The sequence below is a fragment of the Clinocottus analis genome, unplaced genomic scaffold, assembly GCF_023055335.1.
Source record: "Clinocottus analis isolate CAN_PGR_092001 unplaced genomic scaffold, fCliAna1.0.p SCAF_4, whole genome shotgun sequence".
NCBI classification, from domain to species: domain Eukaryota; kingdom Metazoa; phylum Chordata; class Actinopteri; order Perciformes; family Cottidae; genus Clinocottus; species Clinocottus analis.
In genome coordinates this window covers 17,990,548-18,009,693 of record NW_027176153.1, presented here as the reverse complement: position 1 = coordinate 18,009,693, position 19,146 = coordinate 17,990,548, and the positions used below count along the sequence as shown (strand labels likewise).

At 47.4% G+C, this 19,146-nt stretch overlaps 1 protein-coding gene across 2 annotated transcripts in view; it reads left to right on the top strand.

Moving 5' to 3' along the window:
• The window catches only part of fgd (faciogenital dysplasia), a 48,783-nt gene that overhangs the window by 16,324 nt on the left and 13,313 nt on the right, over positions 1-19,146 (top strand). For both annotated transcript variants that reach the window (XM_068598038.1, XM_068598037.1), the window contains exons 2-4: positions 15,526-15,696; positions 17,009-17,210; positions 17,413-18,034. In XM_068598038.1, the coding sequence (XP_068454139.1) occupies positions 15,526-15,696; positions 17,009-17,210; positions 17,413-18,034 (995 nt within the window). The remainder of the gene's footprint in view (positions 1-15,525; positions 15,697-17,008; positions 17,211-17,412; positions 18,035-19,146) is intronic.

Below are 19,146 nucleotides of genomic sequence, written 5' to 3'. Positions count from 1 at the left end.
TGTGTGCATGTATTCCTGTGTGTGTGTCTGTGTGTGTGGCAGGTGCTGCTTGCTCTACTAAATGCATGTGTTGTCGTCCGATCCCCAAACCTGTCTGGGTTTTGTTTGGGTGGGCTTGCAGCTGTCTGCTGCATGAATGTGGGCTAATTCTCCTCACTGCCTTCTGAAATATACATGCCGGTCTGCATGTTTTATGGAGAACGTGCATCGGGGGCAATTCTCTGCCGCCTGTGATTCTTGGATGTTGTATTGTGTGTGTGTGTGTGTGTGTGTGTGTGTGTGTGAAGGCGTACGTGTGTTTCGGTTCGAGTCTTGTTTGGTTCTCTTTCATCCACGCCACAGCGAGTGATTGGGAGTGAGAGCTGAGAGCCCTCTGGCTCCTCGAGGAAGCGATGTGAGTAATGTAGTGAGCGGAGAACGGTGCCAATGTTTTTTTCACTTCGTTGCCCCCCCCCCCTCCTCTCTCCTACTGTCCTACCGCCCACTGCTTCCCTTCCATCGTAACAACTCTTAAGTCGATACTTGCTCACCAAAAGGAGCTTAATGTGACGACGGCCACTGAGAGCTCAGTGATGTCATCGCACGACCGCATGGCTCCAAAGAAGGTTTAAGGTCCACGTCTCTCTGTATCTCTGTCAGACATCCAGCGCTGGTATTTGTAGTGTTTTGTATTCGCTCCCTCTTTGGATTTATTTTTTTCTTCTTTGGATTTTTTTCTGGCACACTATAATTTAGCTGACGAGGGGAGTCTCCAGTGTTTCCATGGCGACCGGCAGCAGCTGTGTGTGTGTGTGTGTGTGTGTGGCAGACACCGTGGCTTCGCCTCAGAGACTGCGAGACTCTAATCAACGACCTTTTGACCCAGATCAATGCGGCCCGGCGTCGGTGCCGTACGGATCGTTCCGGGCTTTTGCGTCAGAGCAAAAGGTCTGATCCTCTTAGATTGGCGGCAGAGTATTAGAGTAGAAAACAGGCTTCTCGTATATCAACATCATCGTGCCCCATTAGATGGATTTACTCAAAGTGTAATTAAAGTGTGACCTTTTTAGAAACATCCGAGCCGGTGCCGGGTAGCCGCTGTCCTTGAAGCGGGGTCATTTTACGTAACCACAGGACAAAATCACAGAAACACCACATGAAGAAGGACTGAGAACAAAACCACAGTACAGATTGAGGGAGAAAAAAAAGCAAAACAGACGAGTTGTAATATTCTTAAAGGGACAGTGCATCCCTAAAATACATATTCATCATCCTGGCTGTAGTGCTACGTATTGAATCTAGATTGTTTAGGTGTGAGTATCCTCGTTTTAGAGATAGCTGTTCCTTCATGAAACCGCTCACAACAAGGTCTGTGGGTTATTTTGAGTCACCGGGGTCATGATTTCTGCAAAGAGACGTTGACTCACTTTGCAGCTTTGCGCCATTTGGTCTCATCCCATTTGAGGAAGACGTCTCTACCGACACACGGCGACTCACACCAAAACAATCTGGATTATTGGAGAAAAAGCACGACAGGAAAGAGGAAAAAAAAATACTTATGCTTGATTTTTGGGGTGAACTGTACCTTTAACTGAACAAGTACGTATTCGCCGTACCAGTCAAAGCACGTTGGTGCTGAAATTACTGATTTAATTTGCTATAAAGGTGAACAGACAAGAAGAAGAACGGTGGTCTGAATCCGCACCTCTGTGACACGTGCAGTCTCAGTCCGTTGCGATCCGTCAGTCAAACCATAAACACCATAAGCTGGTATTTATGGGAAGGCTGCCATGTAGAAACCGCCTCTGCTCAAGGCTCAAGGCCGACACACACACACACACACACACACACACACACACACACACAGTAACCTCGTGTGAAAGGCAGAACCCCTGGGCAGTGGAAAACGCAGTGAGTCATGTTTCACCCTTTTTTCCTACTTGCGTCTGGACAGGTTTACTTCTACAGAAAGACGAAAAAGGGGAAAGATGTCTTTCTCTAGCAGCGTCCACAAGTATTTAACTCAGGGTCGGGTCTGAAGCGGATACGGTAGAGACGTTGAACTTTAGACGACGGCTCCGTACACTTCCTCTAAGTCTTTTCCTTCAAGCGTTTCCAGTATTTTGTCCAACTACACTGCACACATGAACTCATCAAAGGAGTGCTGGTGGTTTTCCTTTCATTCCTCTTGTTGGATCAAGAGGTGGGAGGTGCCCCATTGCTGACTAAGCCAAATGCAAATAGAAACACACACACACGCACGCACACACATGAGCGTACATGCAGATACCATGTTTAACAGTCACCCCGATTAACTACTAATTACACCCACAACTTCCTCTTCACACCCGGGGTCTTCCTCCCCTTGGAGCTGACGATGGCATTTCCTGTGCTGTTGGCACACTAATTGTGGGATTCAACAAGGTCACGATGGTTCAGAAGCCACTGTCTCAACCATTTTGTGTGGGAGTGTGAGTGTGTGTGTTTTGTGAGTCTCATCTCCCAGTCTCCCAAGTTTTCAGTTTGAACCTTCGCTTACATTCTTTGGGCCGGACAGTAAGAGCACGAGAGTGTGTTGCTTTTCCAGTATAGCGTGTGAGTGTGTGTGTATGTGTGTGTATTGTGGCGTCTCCGTGTGTCCACGCATGGGTGCCCCTTTTTCTTTTTGTTGTTGTAATTCTCCATTTGGTCGGCGCAGGCAGTCGGAGAGTGTTAGGAACTCTCTCGTCTCCAGTGAAGCGTGTGTGTTGTCTTTTGTTGAAGAGACGCCAAAGAGAGGAAGAGAGGGAGAGAGGACGAGAGGAAAAGGGGGGAAAGAAAAGATGTCATGCAAACACACGTTCACAAACAGCACTTCCCTTTCCCGTAGAGTCATGAGTAATATCTGACATCTTTTAATGAGCCGTCCTTCAGGAGGAGAGGCCGTCAATAAGAAACACACTCACTTCAGAAGCTCCCACGGTTTGGGTGTAAAAGGCTGCGCTGTCTTTGTAGTGGTGCCCTACTGCTCCGGAGAGGACGAGGGAGGCTTCCAGAGACCAGTAACAAGATATTTAATGAAGCCCTGCTGCAGGGCAAAGTGGCAGTGCACGTGTTTTTACCCTGCGTGCTTGTTTGCGTGCATCCGTGCACGCCGGCTAACGGGGAAACTTCAGGGGAGGACTTTAATGTCTCCTCGTAAAGTGGAAAAAGTCTGTACCTGAGCACACATGGAGTCGCTCTCAGTAACTGGGGAACGACCATAAATGGTCAATTTCAGGACACAGAGCTGTTCTTAGTGATTTCTTTTGTTCACAAAGCTTGACTGCTGTTTTTTTTTTTCAGTAGCAGAAACAGAAGGGCAAACGGGAGAGAAACAGATGATGCATGTTTTATAGCATTTACGAGTAGTTGTATCAAGCAAACTGGGGCTTAGCAGCGCTTTAGAAAATGTATGAATTGTGCAGCAAATGCAGCATTACTGGGTCGCATCCCCCCGAGGGAGGAAGAGGAACCACTCTTCCTACACAACCCTGGAGGATCGCTGGTGTTGAAGCAGCAGCAATGATTTAAAGAAAAAACAGCCCTGTAATTGAGCCCTCATGGATAATTCCTCCCCCGACCTTCAGACCCCCTTGAGAGACAATCTGCTGCAGGTAACAGGTAGACAGGTGACAGGTGGGCGGCCCTGCCCGCTGCGGGCGAAGCCGGTTTTCTGCAGGGCCGCAGCTTATCTATGGAAATCAAACTCGGGGTTATGTTTCAGCCAGCGGACACGTGGAAGATGATATGGCTGCCAGTTCTGAAGCCGGCAGTGGAAGTGTCATGACTTCATCACATATGTGTGTAACGTTTGGCTTTTACTTTGTAATTTCCTGTAAACTCTGCCGTACCTTATTTTAAAAAGGTACGGTCTATTAAAAGGTGACTAAGGACGTGGAGATTTTTTTTGATAAAGTCTGAACGGGTAGAGTTTAAACTGAGTTTAGCTACACAAGTGGCGACTAGTGTAATGTATTTATGTAACGTTAGCTTACTTAACGTTACCATTACTTAACGTTACCGTTACTTAACGTTATCTTACTTAACGTTAGCTTAATTAACATTAGCTTAATTAACGATACCGTTACTTGACGTTAGCTTACTTACCATTAGCTTACTTAACATTGGCTAACTTAACATTAGCTTACTTAAAGTTAGCATTAACTAATGTGAAAGTCCTCATAATGGAGGAGAAAAAGCAAAGACAAATGGAGGAGAAAAAGCAAAGACAAAAAGCTGATGAATTGCAAACTATTTAGATAATCTATTCATCAGTTTGGTTATAAGTAAACAAATGCTTTAGATGTGGCTATTTCACCTTTATTCTGACATGTTATTAACGTCTTCATGTGTATGCAGCACCTTTTTAAAAGGTTTACAAAAGCTCTTTGACAGACAATAAACCAACAGGAAGCAAAGCAAACTAAATAAATCAAATAATTTAATAAAATCAACAGTAAAACAAAGCAGTGAAGCGATGACATCACATAAAAGTCAGTCTGTAGAAATAGGTTTAAAGAAGTGATTAAAAAGAGATTACTGATTCTGTTAAAGCATGAAGTACCTAATGGATTCTAGCGACTGGATATTTATTTATTCCCAAAGGAGAAAATCTGTTATCTGTGAATGGCTGTCGGCGGTCGGTTGGATTAATATTATTGTAACAGTTGTATTTAATCCCCTCGGCTGTACTAAGGTCAGTGCATGCAGCGCGGCGTCTCTGCTGTCTGAGCGGCGAGAGCAGCTTCCTCCGTGTGAGTCAGTGTTGGAGGCCGTCCGGCTGTCTCCTGTGTGGTTCACCGTGTGGCCCAGAGCGCCGCGGTGCGGTGCTGTAATGGGAAATACTGGAACCATTAGAGAGGAAATAGGAGCCTTTATGAGTCTGTCTAGCGTATACACCTGGCTTCTATAACAGGCTGCTCCTTGTACAGTGATGTGTGTGTAAGTGTGTGTGTTTCTCTGGACGTGTTGGCTTCCTCCTCTCGTGTCTTCACTAATTCGTCGCTCCACAGACCTCGTCTTGAGAAAGGCTCTCAGTGATTGTAGGTTTCCGTCCGAGGCTCCGACTCAGCTTTCACAGTGCGGTGACTCACCGGAGAGAGTGCAGCGGGGCGAACGAGTGTCAAACACTTTGTTTCGGGAAGTTTGGACAAACTGTCAGGAGCTGCTTGAGAGAGAGCGAGAGAGAGCGAGAGAGAGAGAGAGAGAGAGAGAGAGAGAGACCTCTAACCTCCACCTCTCTCCCATTTGCTGATGCTGCCGTTTCAGGAGCCAAGTGGCATTTCAAAAAGAATAAAACACACACATTCTGACGTCAAGAAGACGCCTCGGTGTTGAGTGCACAGTGACCTTTCTGTCTCTGTGTGTGTGTGTTGGTCGGAGGCCAGCGGAGGGAGGGGGGGTGCAGAGGGGGGCGGAGCCTCCTCACCCGACCCTTTACATCGACTCATTCTGGATTACAGCAGCCGGACTGGGCAGAGGCCCAGGGTGGAGGGTGGAGGGGGGTGGGGGGTTCGGCGGCCTCGTGGGCACGCCCGCTGCTCCGCATGCCGGCATCCTCCTGCCCCGACCGGATGCTTCCTCTCCTCACCTGCAGAGTGAGCCAGGAGGCCAAGGGATGTGACAACGCTGTTGGATGACGTTTTGTGAAGTGAATGCGGTGTGAGGAAAAGAGGAAGTGGTGCTGAAACAAGAAGGACACCAAGTTGAGGTTTTTTTTCTCTCCAACCATTTATAATTAGTTATTATTATTACATGTTTCCATGATTCAGGACTTCTTTGCTTTACTAGCCAGCGGTTTTGTTCGGCCACAGGAGCATTTTGGCCTCAAGGTGATGGTGTCGTATGTGATCCGGTAACGTGTTGCTACACAACACGCTAACAATACAACATAATGGAATTTGTGATGATAAGTTATATGTGCTTTATCTATCACGCTTCACTTTCAGGGCAGGAAACTGTTGATTTTCAACTCAAAATCCACTCAAAAGTATATATAAATTAATACGAGTCCGTTGAGAAAGAAACCAAAATATTTAATAATACAACTGAAGACTTCTTCCACTGATAAACTTCCTCCACGTTTTTACACGTAAACAATAAAATCTAACTGTAATCTAACTAAGCAAAAGCATCATCGGCGTAGAGATAAACATTTGTATTTGTTTACATAATACCTCTTTCGCTGTGTGTGTGCGTGCGTGCGTGTCTTTTTACTTAAATGTTCCCATTTCCTCCTTATAGAAATATTTTCCCCCCGAAATAAAACATGCCCATAACACTCCATTCGGTGGATGTGCTCTGCTTCCACCACTTCCCTCAGTCCTTCTGGCGGGAAACGGCTCCTCCAGAGGTGTAATTGTGGCCACGAGCGGTGTGATTTGATTGGCTGTGAAATGTTCTCCCTGCTTTTATTATTTTGGGGTGAAGTGAATGCAGTAAAACGCTAGCAGAGCGGTGTAGCGGTGGCGGCCTGTATGGAAGATGTGTTTTCTATACAGTCAAACAACCACAGGGGTGATGGCGCACGTGTGTGTGTGTGTGTGTGTGTGTGTGTGTGTGTGTGTGTATGTGTGTGTATCCCGACATCCTTCAATGCTCCCGACTCATCATTCACTCAGCAATCCATGTTGTCAACCACACGGACGCGCCTTTTGTCCACCTCGATGACGAGTTGATCCCACCGATCGATATCTGGTAAAAACAATAATCAATGCGTTCACACGTCGGTGTAAAGAGCGCTCTATCCTGATCTAGAAGATTACACAGCGTAATCACAATCACAATATGGCCTTCTCGGGACAGGCAATGATTGAAATTTGTTTTTAAAAATGCTATTTTCACGATGACTCACGGAGCAAACCTGTGTTTGTCCCGCCAGTGGGGATGGAAAGAGCTGGAGTATTTTATTATTTTGTATTTTCCAGCACCAGTGGTTAGAAAACTCCCTTGCGCCAGTGGAGGTGTGCTAGTGTTTAGTGAACTGAGAGGAAAGATGGCCGCTCCCTCCAGTCCAGCTTCGGCCTGATTGTCGTGCATAAACGTCCGTTTGGGTTTTTTCATGGTCGTGCTGTGAAAGCCACCATTGAGAGCTCGCTGCAGTAGGCTTCAGTAGTTTCTGGGACAGTTGGGCAGTCATCTCCACAGGCAGGTCTGTAACCCCCCGCCCCCTTGTTCTCCTGTGTGTGTGTTTGTGTGTGTGTGTGTGTGTTGCCCTAATTGCCGATCCGTGGCAGCTTTCCTTTACAGTAACGCTCTGGGCGGCTGCGCTGCAGCATCCAGACAAACAGAGGCTCACTTCTTTGCACTTGGCCTCATAAAAAGTCCTTCTTGAAGCGTTTGTGGTTTGTGAGGGGAGGCTGTGAATTAGAGAAGCCACTGGTAAGTCACGTGCCTGATGGTGATGAGGATGATGAACTTGTAATCATGCCCCCCGTCGTGTCCTGACGTCATTTGTGTTACTTTCGGTAAATTCTGCGTGTTCTTCACTGGCCAGCTGAACTAAATGGCCTCGAGTCACACTGTAGAAAGGTTTCAGGTCGGCGGCGTCAGACTTCACCCGTCTGCTCTCTGACCCGTGAACACTCCTGCGTGCATGTGCTGCGTTCACTGGCTATGACTAAATGCCGGGTGGTGTTTCCATTTTCCATCTGTAAAGGACAACAGGAAGGATGTTTCCTTGTTTACTTCTTTGTCAAGACGTTAATGAGTCTGCTTTTGTCAGAACTTCTCCTGAAAGCTAATGTTCATGATAGAGTTCTGCAGGACCAGAACATGAGTCAGCGTTATCTTTGCACTTCTGCTTCCCTTGTCTCGAAGTTCTTGGGCTTTTGGTTGCCTGAAATAAGGTCTGTGGTTAACACGAGCTTACAGTTACTGTAAGGAAGTTGTACTGGTTGAAACGTCTGAGCGTATCACTGATGCCTCTATGACCTACATAAGAAAACTAGAGCATCCGTAGGGAGGATTGTCTTCTTCCAGGATGGTGTTGTTAATGCTTGTGACCGCGTCTCGTCCTCCAGAGCGTCTCCTCGTTGCTCACACGCCTGCTGCAGTAAAATGAGACGTTTTCTAAAAGGACCCTGGTGCTTGAAAAACACTACCACTTTTGTCCACAGGGACCGCCAAAGTCAACACAAAATTAAAGTTGTATTTAGTTTAAATTGTAACAAAAAATATGGTTTCTCACAAGTAGCTAAACGTCATCACGCCGACTCAGTTTTTTAAAAAACAAATCCGGGTTGTCTTGCTGAACTAAGCATCATAAACGTGTGTTTGCCACAGGGTTTATTTTCTGCAATAATCCAATTCCAACGGAAAAATCCCACAAAACTGTCTGAGGGACCCTGTGCGACTTCGGGGGTTGACCTACAAAGGCACACGTCATCCCCGCAGCGCGCCACAGCGCCCCGTGACCTACCTTCTATATCGGCAATATAGATCAGCGCTGTTGCCACGGCAGTCGCCTCTTCTTTTGCTGTATTTGGGTCGCAGTGAAGGAGAATCCTTTAGTCTCCACTCTGACATTAACTCGGCCGTCTTTTGCTCGCGTGGAGCTTTTCTCCGCGGTCGCAGCGTATCATTACAGGACCTGGAATCAGACGGGCTTATTTTCTCCCCTCTGTATTTACAGCCTCGGCGGCTGTGTGTTTCAGGAACACAACTCATCGCTGTCACGCTTCAGACTTTCTAGAGAAACCACTCTGCTGCTCTTGATCTTTATCACCCATTTTCCTACTGTTTGTATATTCGTGAGAAGCGGTCTGTGACTTTCTTCATCACTTTCCAGCCATCTGGTGCCTCCTCATCCTCGATCCAAACCTTGCAAGCCCCCCACCACCCTCTCTCCCCTTCAAAGTTGCAGGGTCCTAATCTGTGGGAGCTGCTGAAATCCTCCCACTTAGTGTGGGAGAGTTGTCGGTGAGCCCGCTGTGCCCACTGACCTGATTTAGAGGACGAGGACGGACCTAACGAGATGACTTACCCCCTCCCATCTCCTCTCCCTCCCCCCTCCAGCCCCTGGGAGGCCATGATACGAGTGAAACTTAAGCCGCCACTCAAACGACACAACAAATAGTCTCTCCACAGAACGCCGCCCACTCACGGAGGTTTGGTTATAATAACGGAGTGTGATAAGAAATGGAGGAATATTGATATGTAATCTGGGGGCAGATGCTGCTGTCCGTGATCAGAAAGCTGTGTGTGTCTGTGTGTGTGTGCTGATTGTCAGAGATTGAGAATCTAGTCTCCTGCGGATCCTGGAGCAGCTGTTGGTGCACTGACACCAGTATTTCCTCTCCCTGTGTGTGTGTGTGTGTGCGTGTGTGTTTGTGTGTGTGTGTGTGTGTGTGTGTGTGTGTGTGTGTTTGGATTGATCCTCTTAAAGTAATTCTCCACCAAACTCATGTTTTTCAGAGTGTGGGCTTGAACAGTTGAATTTTTGTCACAGCATCACAGCTTGTTTTGTGTATTTTTTTGTCTACTTTTTAAAAAAAAAAATTACAAAATTACAAATGACGACGACCCAATTCACGATGGGCCGCGCCTACACATCACGAGAAGAGGGAAAGGAACCTTTGAGACTATTTTTATTGCCATTTCCGCCTCACCTTATGTTATCTTGAACAGGTACACAAGTCCTTTTGAAGAGACAGAGGTTTGATAAACCACAACTTTGTGTTATTCAAAACATATACACGTGTTAAATACTTTACAAATGAGGCCAAATTAATGCATTGAGGCAAAGTGTGCAGGTTTATCTCATTCTTTTGATCTGTAAAACAAGCAGAATGTACGCTTCCCTTTCATAAAAGATTAAACGTTATATTTAGGCTACAATTATCCGAACAATATGAAAAATCAGGCTCCCCCATGTGGCTCATAAGTGTACTACAGGTATATAAGTATTAAATAAAATATATTTTCGACATGTTTTGCGTCCCCTACTGGCTTAGAGAATATTTCCTATTGGATGAATAGCAAAGCTGTTTAATCTTCAAGTTTTTAGCAGCACGTTGTTCCCGTTTCAGTGTCCTTGGGTGCGACGCGTCCATGTGCTTGCTTCAAGAATGTGTCGTCAAGTATTGGTGTTTTCTCTTCTGGCTCAGCGTCTCAACCATTGGCGTGATAACTGTAAAGTAGATCAAGGTCGGAGCTCTCGCTGTCTACCGCTGCACACGAGGGAGACGGGTGGCGGTCGACCTCCATCATCATCTCCACTGAAAGCTAGCAATGTGTGAATTCCTGCTCGTTACGCACATGCAGTCTTTTAAAAAATAACCTTGAGTCTTCACAGGAAGCAACGCGGTTAGGTTTGGGCAACAAAACTAGTTGGTTAGGTTTAGGAAAAGATACTTTCACGAAAAATAAACCCATGTTGACTTCTTGTTTCACATGGGGAACATCCAGCGGACTCCTGGGTCAAAGGTCAAGTGTGTGTTGGACTGTCCAGTCTTCTTGATTACATAGATACCATACAAACTGATTACCTCCTCCCTAATGATTCTGAATGTTGGACGAGTACACCTGCACCCCGCGTGCTTCGTCTTCTTTATCTCGTAAAACACCGGCATCGAGTCACGCCGGGTTTAAGAGGTTAAAGGAGAGTTTTCTCTTCCTCAAGGCTCCTCCTGTTCCCGCTACAGCAAGCAACGCCTGTTTTTAAGTGTTGATCGTGGTCCGATGGCCTTTTTACAAAATCAAAGAGCCACCAGATAAACGACTGCCCGTCTGTGACCCCGAGGTCACAGACTGCAGAAACCGGATCAATGCGGTTTATCAAGAGCGAACCGCAGGCAGAATGAGAGGATCAAAGCAGGTATAATGCAGAATGAGAGGAGCAGAGCAGGTATAATGTAGACAGAGAGGCTGAGTGGATTTTAATGGTGATACAGGAATAATGAGGTTTGATGCGTGCAGGAAAAAAGGGATGTCATTGTGATTCAGCGCGGTCTCGGCGGGGGAATCGGGGATTGAAGCGATGGCAGCGGGGCTGTCAGCTCGGCCTCCGTCGGTTTGAGGGGTGGAGACCTGATTGACTGGTGGAGAGACTCTGCTGAGTCTGAGTGATCCGTCTCCTAGACAGAGAGGATCGTACTCAAGGGATGATGGGTAATAAATGACTCTGAGGGGGGTCGCCTCCGGGTTGACGGCGACTGACAGCCGGCTCCAGTTTTGAGTCTGCGTGTCTCTCGTGAGTTTAAAGAGAATGAAAAGACGACGGGTGAAGACTTTGTTCCTGAATGTGGTTTTACACAACAGCTGCGGCGTCTTAGCTTAGTTATGTAAACTATGACGCACATTATGGGTTAGTACCTTTTTTTGATGAAGAAATAGGTTATATTTTGTAATCATTTGTTTTAAAATGTTTAAATATTTCCTAAGTTGTTAGGAAATATTGGCTGCTCGACAAAATGAAAAACACAATTGCTCTTGTTCAGTATTGACATTATGTTTATTCAAGAACAAACTATTTTTGTTGCACTTTTTCACTTGCAACATTCGGGGGAAGTTTTGCACAAGCGGCGTCTGGATGAAACCCTTCTGCTCTCTGGCTGTTTGCTTTGGGAAGCAGCACAGCTTCCTGTGAGCACAGCGCTCATTTAAAAAAGTCAATATCGCAGACGATCCGGTTCATTCATATGGGAAGCCCGAATCTCGATCTTAATTAATATTAATAGTGCGGCACGACTGGATATCAAACATTTACACGGCCGCGCTGATATTTTATTCATATCTTGTTTACTTTATTCTTTGATCAAATCCTGATTTTTAAATCAAATATTGTGCAGCCTGTGCAAATTGCAGCCTCCGTGTAGCTGCACTGAGCTAACCGCTAACATTAGCATGCTCACAGTGACAACCTAATGTAGGCTGTAACGGTTATCACAGTCCCCATCTTGGTTTAGTGTGTTTGTCATTTGATGTTAGCAAGTTTATTGGGGTGCTAGATGGAAAGATATGACGGCAAGTTCAACACAATTGGTCCCGAGGTTGGACTGGAACATTTTTTTAGTTTTAGACATTTTCACTGGAACTCAGTTGCAGTATTTGGCGCTCGTACCACGAGGGAGAAGCTGCTGTTAGGTGGTGACATTAGAGGTACACCCCTCAGATGGCTCTCCTGTGACAGCGTCACAGTGTCACGATGTGCTTTTCCAGCGTTCCCAATGCGTCCCGCAAAAAACCCGGGAAACAGTTGACCAATTTTCCAGTCAAGGAAAAACATGGAAAATGAGGGAAAAGGTCAGAAGTCCTGGAAAGTATTTTTGTTGTCCTGGAAAATCATTCTTGTGTTTTTCATCCATCAGAGCCTCCCAAAATAGATAATATTGTTCTCGGAAAGGCCTGAAAGTTAAATTCAGGATCCTGATGATTGTTTTCATTCGGTGGTTACAAAACATGGCACAAGCAGGTTGGACCACTTCACAACTAAAGGTGAGTGATATCATCTTTCACATGTACATATTAGTCCCTGCTGGCTTGTCCTCTTATAACATTTTATGCTCAGTCAGAATTTCTGAGCAGAAACCTGTTTTCACTCATTCACAACAAGAGAAGGTGAGCGTGTGTCTATCATTCACAAAACGTCTCCTTCACATACCTGCGAGTACTTGCCTGCATATCTCCGTACAGAACACTTTCGCTGTAATGCGGTCTTTCGGGTTTTCGACCCGACCGTTGTTGGTTCTTTGCTTTTCGTTTCGACTTAAACTGCAGCCACGAACAGGGAGAGTGAGACGGGTCCTTTGCTACCAGGGTTATCTGGTTTCAGGGATGCTCGGTGACGAAATGACGACAGGATTAGTGGCGCTGATGCCGCCCGATGTGTAATTCTTGTCTAATTGTTTCATTCAACCGTATCTTAGGAGCTGGAGCCGAGTGGAGGGAAAGTAATGAGCTCGGATCATCGTTCTCCTGTGTGTGTGTGTGTGTGTGTGTGTGTGTGTGTGTGTTCTCACAAAGGCCTTCCTTTTTTAAAAGAAATTACACAATTACAACATTAATCTCCTCCCTAAGAGTCCAAATCAATTAGAGGCTCGTTCGTGAGCTTAATGTTGCAGCCCGGTCCTGAGAGCCTGCTGGGATCACCCACACGCACACACACACACACACACACACACACACACACACACGTCACTTGGGCTCCGGGAGGAGGAACTTGGATCAGGTTTGGCAGGTGAACAGACAGGTGCAGCTTCTCAAACACAACGGGAAATGGCTAGCTGTGTGTGTGTGTGCGTGCGTGTGCGTGTGTGCGTGTGTTTGGGACTTTGAAGTGGCTTTTTTAAGGTGTGTGTCTGTTGTGTTTTGCCACAAAGCTCAGTCTGGTCCCGGTTGCACACGCGCACTGGGAGGGCAGGGTTTGTCGGGTATTGACTGGGTCGTGTGGGATTTTTCCGTTCACTCGCTCTCTGGACTTTGGACATGTGAACCCGAGCGGCCGGAGGCTCGGTGACTATACGGTAACTATACTGCTTGACTCTGTTCCACTCTGCTTTATCGTGAGCTTTAACTTACCGGGTTACCTTCTCTTGATGAGAGAGATTCAAATGTTCTTGTTCTTGGTCCTCGCTGCGTATTTCCCGTCGCCTCCACCCGACACCTCTCTGGGATTTTTTTAATGAAGAAAAGAACCTGCGAGTGTCAGCGCCGCTCTCCGCTGAGTCGTCAGGTTTTTGTTTGTTGTTTCACACAAGGGGGCGTGACTTTGCTCCCAGGTAACCATGGCTACACCAGGTTTCCATAGGCACCGGCGAGTATACGTCTCCGTCTTCCACGGCTGTTTGCTTTTCCCAGGAGCGACCGGTCTCGGGGTCACAGAGTTCTCCACCAGGCCGCCGCTTGGCTTTTTACCGGCCCGGTCTTGCACTTGATCCTGAGTGGAGCGTTTCCTGACTCAACCCTGTCCTCTGGTTTGGAGATGGTGTTAGCAGGAGCCTCGCAGTAATCTCGCTGTTGGTTAGGACTTCAAGGACAGCCGGCAGACAAGTGCCCATAAAAACCTGCTGAGTGGAGGATTTGTGATCATCCGTGGTGGAAAACACAATTTCACATGTTGTTATTTTCATCTCCATCTCTGAGTTGAGACTTGTCTTCGAGCCTCATGTTTCCCCTCCACCTGCATGCTTTCATACCGCAGTGGTGCAGAGATGGTAGGAAGGCGTGTGTGTGTGTGTGTGTGTGTGTGTGTGTGTGTGTGTGTGTGTGTGCCAGTGCCACATGGGGCCCGGTAGCGTAACAGGACTCATTACTGACTGATTTCTCCTCTTCCACTGCCCTGCAGCACGGCTGAAAACACCAAATTAGACGTGTCGGGGCTCTTGTGGGGGCCCGCTGCAATTTTGAGAGGTGGGGTGGAGGGGGCTGTAATCCAGTTGAGCGAGTTGAGGTGACGAGAACGAATCCACGAGGCCTGGAGGAAGGACACAATCTACCGGGCGACGTCACTTGCTTCTAAAGGACGGACGCGTCAGATTAAAAGAAAAGTGTCAAAATCCGCCGCTGCATCCACAATGTGTGCGTCTCGAGCTCGTGCACGAACGGACACGCACACAAGCCCTCACAGAGCATTTATTGTTGCAAAAAGCTGGATTTCTTTCCCCTCGGCTGGACGTGTATCTGCAGGTCAAGGCGACCATATTGTAAACTCCATCCTGCGTTTGTCTCTCTGGATTCAAAGGGACAGTTCTGGATTCAAAGGGACATTTAGGGCTAAAGTCTTCTAATGGACTAGGTCGACTTCTTCCAGCAGGAAAGACGAACACGAGCCGCCTGCAGCAGCCAAAGCCTGACAGCTTGTTTAGATTCTTCCTCTTGTGGCGAACACACAGTAGCTCCATTGTTGTCCGGAGATTCTTCATTGACGCGCTCCGTTATGACCATAAACAGTTTATTTTTAGTCCATCCCGACTGCGCCGCCCTGCTGGAGTCAATCAACAGCGGCTGAAAATAGACCCAGAGAGATACAACGTGACTTCACTCAAGCTGAGGTTCAGCGCTATCGACTGCTGGAAACAACTGTTCTCATAACGATGATGTCATCACCACTCGTTCCTGCATCCCAGTGGCCGGATTCTCGGTTATTGCAGGTTGAAGATGTTTTTAGTTGGAAGAAATGAGCTTCGTGCTTGAGTTTTGCTCTTTTTACTTTACTTTTGTGTCTATAAAAAAGTATTTACAGTCCAGGTTCTTCAAAAGAGAGAATGAATCAGACTGATCAAACTAAAATCAGGTTTCAAAAGGACACAATCAGTCTCTCTCTCTCTCTCTCTCTCTCTCCCAGTCACTCTGTTTCCAGAGAAGATTAGATGAAGCCGGTCAGATACGGGCCTATCAGAGAAACCAATATGCGGCTCACTGTCTGCTGCCTCGGGCCCGGTGTCATGATCGATGCCGCAGAGATCCTCTGGTCCCGCTGCTCTCTGTCCTGAAACGCACACTGGCCGGGCTCAAGGTCGTTCACCGACCTCCGTCGCGAGCGGCGATGAATCTCATCACCTGATATCGTTGTCTCTTCCCCTCCAGACCTGCCTGCCTCCTCTCTGCAGTACCAGCGCGGATCGGTGGACTTCCTGTGTTCCCCACGGCTGGCGAAGAAAGGGCCGACTCCCAGACAATGTCACGACCGGCCCGCCGTCAAACCCCGGCCCCAGCCCTCCGCCTCGCCCAGACCGCCACCCGCACAGAAACCTCAAGGTGAAATCCTTTTTTTCCTCCAGGCTCACGTTTTGACCTCGCCGTTATAAATTGAAAAGGTGCAGCGAGATCAAGCCCGAGCTTGTGTCATTTATTCTGCTCCGACAAACACGGTTCCTGTAACGCAGTCGGGCCAGCGGTGTGACCTCGTGTCACTCAGCGGGTCAGCGGGTCGTTTGAAGAACGCTAAATATGAGCAACACACGTCAGTCTGAGCCTTAATAAATATCAAAGCACTGCACAACTATTCAAAGGATCGATGTAGCAATGACAGATGCACTGATGCTGGATTGGGCTGGATTGAAATTGGGTCGATACTGACTCGTGTCAATTTGTAATATAACTTATGTTCTGGTTTTGTTCCCAAGTTGCTGTTGTACAGTTTATAATTTTAATAAAAGTAGATAATAATTAAGGAAATCAATATTTATGTTTAAATTTTCTATATTTTGTTTTACAAAAAAATAAATAATCAAAAGTCCAGGAATCAGTATCAGGACTGAAAAAGTTAGTTATCATTAAGAAAGATCATCCTCATTATTTTACTAATAATTTCCTTTATTAATTTTTTTAAATGTCCATGAAAAAAATCCGCAAACCCAAAATTGACATGTTAGAATTTGCTAGCAGGTCCGAAACCTCTTCAAGCTTGTAACTGAGACAAAAGGACCCCGTGAACAACTTCAGTAGAAAAAAAAAAAGTCTGCTCAGCCTCTCTGTTTCTACCAGAGACGCAGACGGACACAGAGGAAGTGCTCGAATTAACAATGTCTCACATCGTCACATGTCCTGCTGCCAGGCACTTAGGTTTCTGAACACAAAATACTGTAGCGTGTAGCCTGTAGTGTGCAGCCTGTAGCCTGTAGCCTGTAGCATGCAACCTGCAGCGTGTAGCGTGCAGTGTGCAGGAGCGCACTTTGCTTTTTATAGACGGCTCTGCCATTTCTCTGTCTGTGCTTCTTTTTTTTTCTTCTTGTTTTTGCAACCGCTCTGACTTACGCACACGCTCATCTCAGCATCCTGTTCCGAAATAAGGAAGTCGGCAGACGAGCTGAAGCTCAGTGTTGGTCTCAGTGTTGGTCTCGCTCTGCACCGCTGCTATCTGTTTCTACATTGGACTGCGTTTTGTTCCTTTTTTGAGAGTTTTGTCTGTTTGTTTTTTTTTACGAGGAAAACGACACATGACTTCAGCCATGGAGGTTTTCTCACTTGGATTGAGTCGCGCTACCTGAAGGTTTCTGTAAATGTCCGCGGCCTAACGCTTCTCTCTGGCTCCGCTGTTCTTGCCTCCTCTGCACCTCTGCGTCTGTAGTGCCCCCTAAACCTTCGCACCTGCTCGCCCTCGGGCAAGACAAGAAACCCAAGAGGATCCCACCGCCGCCCTCCCGGCCCCTGCCTGCCCCCCCTCCTCCGCCCAAACCGAAGCCCGGCCTCGTCCCTCCCGGGTCGGGAGCGCAGCCGCAGAAAGAGGCCCAGAAGGTGGGGCTGCTCATCGAGAGGTTCGAGAATTCAAGGTGAGGCGTTAAGGCTCGCGGGAGTCATTTTTCGTTGCGCTGTAATGGTTCAGAATGAGTCGATGCACGAGGAGAACGTGGTCTGCTTGGGTTTCATCACTTCAGGATGAAATGTAACCTAAAAGTCTTGCATTCTCTCGTTATTTAAAATTGTTTTATTAAAGCAGCTGTAATAGTGTTTTTTTCTGTTTTTACTCCCTAGGGTTCCCATCCTGGGGGTGCTCCCACGGTCCCAGCTGCACTTGTGTCTGAGGATGGACTCTGCGTCTGACGTCACTTCCTCCTGCGGCCCGGACCCCGCGGCGGCGAAGGCTGCAGGCGACTCTTCTTCCTCCTCCTCCTCCTTATCCTCCTCCGCCGCGGACAAACTTGCTCTCGGCGCCTCCGAACGGACTCACGGGGCGTCCGAGCTCTCCCGCCTGGCCTCCGTGCACATCGACGGCTCGGACGACGCCCCGCTAGACGACTGCGACGTCGCGCACGGCGTGGGTTGCCTCGTGGACGAGGGCTCCTCCTCCTCGTCCCACGAGCTCCCGGACAACACGGACTCCTCGGAGCAGAACGGGAAGATTCCCAACCGGGACAGCGGCATCGACAGCCCGTCCTGCGCCGCGGAGGGGGAGGCGTTCCCCAACGAGGACGCCATCGACGAGGAGGACCGCTACGACAGCGTCACGGAGACGGAGAGCGCGTCCTGCTGCGTTACCCTGGGCAACAAGCGGGACTCGACGCAGGACGAGGACAGCGACCTGGACGAGGGGAGCAGCGGAGAGATCCACTCTCTGACCGGGTATCTGGCAGACGCACACTCGGAGGTGCACAAAGTGAGTAGCTCGCATGCTTCAACACCACTTTGACTCAAATATATAGTTAATATTGATCAAACCTGTTGTAATGTTCATTTTTCATGTGCACACACCCCATGAAGCTTGATCTGTAGTGTGAAGTCATCCCCCAGACCCATTTTATCTCAGTTCCTCACGCTGATGACAGTCGTGACAGACACATTTCTACTCAAAAAATGATAATACCGAATTTGGTATTATCCATTTATTTACATTTATCTACCATTTTATTCATATGTTTCACTGCTTTTGTGAACCTAAGACCTTTGGTAAACCAATGTCAAGCGCAAAAAGAGTTTGTCCACATGAGTAAAGTTAGGTTTTCAGGAGAGATTTGCATATTTCAAAAATGGAGCTTCAATTTTTCCGCTTTAGGGCCATATTATCTCTTCACACTTGTGCCTTAGGACAATGCCGTCTCATTGTATAGAAAGCTGAGATTGTTCTGCACATTTTGATATGCAACACATGAGTCTGTATCATTTGAAAAGGTGAATTTAAGAAATTATGTAAAATGGAGAAAATGACCCCAGAGGGTTAAACCTGAACACCTCTGATGACCTCATGATGTCTCTCGGTTACTCCCATCCCCCCACTGGTGTACTTTTTACTTCATATTTATTGTTACATTATGATGTTTAGGACCTTTTGAATCGAACTCATCCTCGCGAGTTCCCAAAGCTTCGTCTCAGACAGTCAGACGGCCTCTCAAGTCGTGGATGAAAAGCAGCTCGTGACTCTTATTATCTCGGCCCGGTGAGCGCTTTCAAAGACGGCTTCTGCATGAAACGTTAGACGCCGTTGCAGCCTCGTTCTAGCGGTCACAAGCGACTGACTCGTATCTAAAAGCAAGAGCATAAAAGGATGAATACCTGCCCAACAGCTGTAACGAGAGCTCGCGACGGGCCGCTAGATAAAAGAGTCCGGAGACATCTACCCGCAGCTGAGCTGAGGTTTCACTCGTCTCTTGTCCTTCAGTTTGACTATTGATCATAAACACCACCGATACCTTGAGCCGTCACATCACATTCCTCATAGGCTGAATGTGTTGGGCAATGTTCCTGACAGTGATGGCGGATAGAAAAGATATT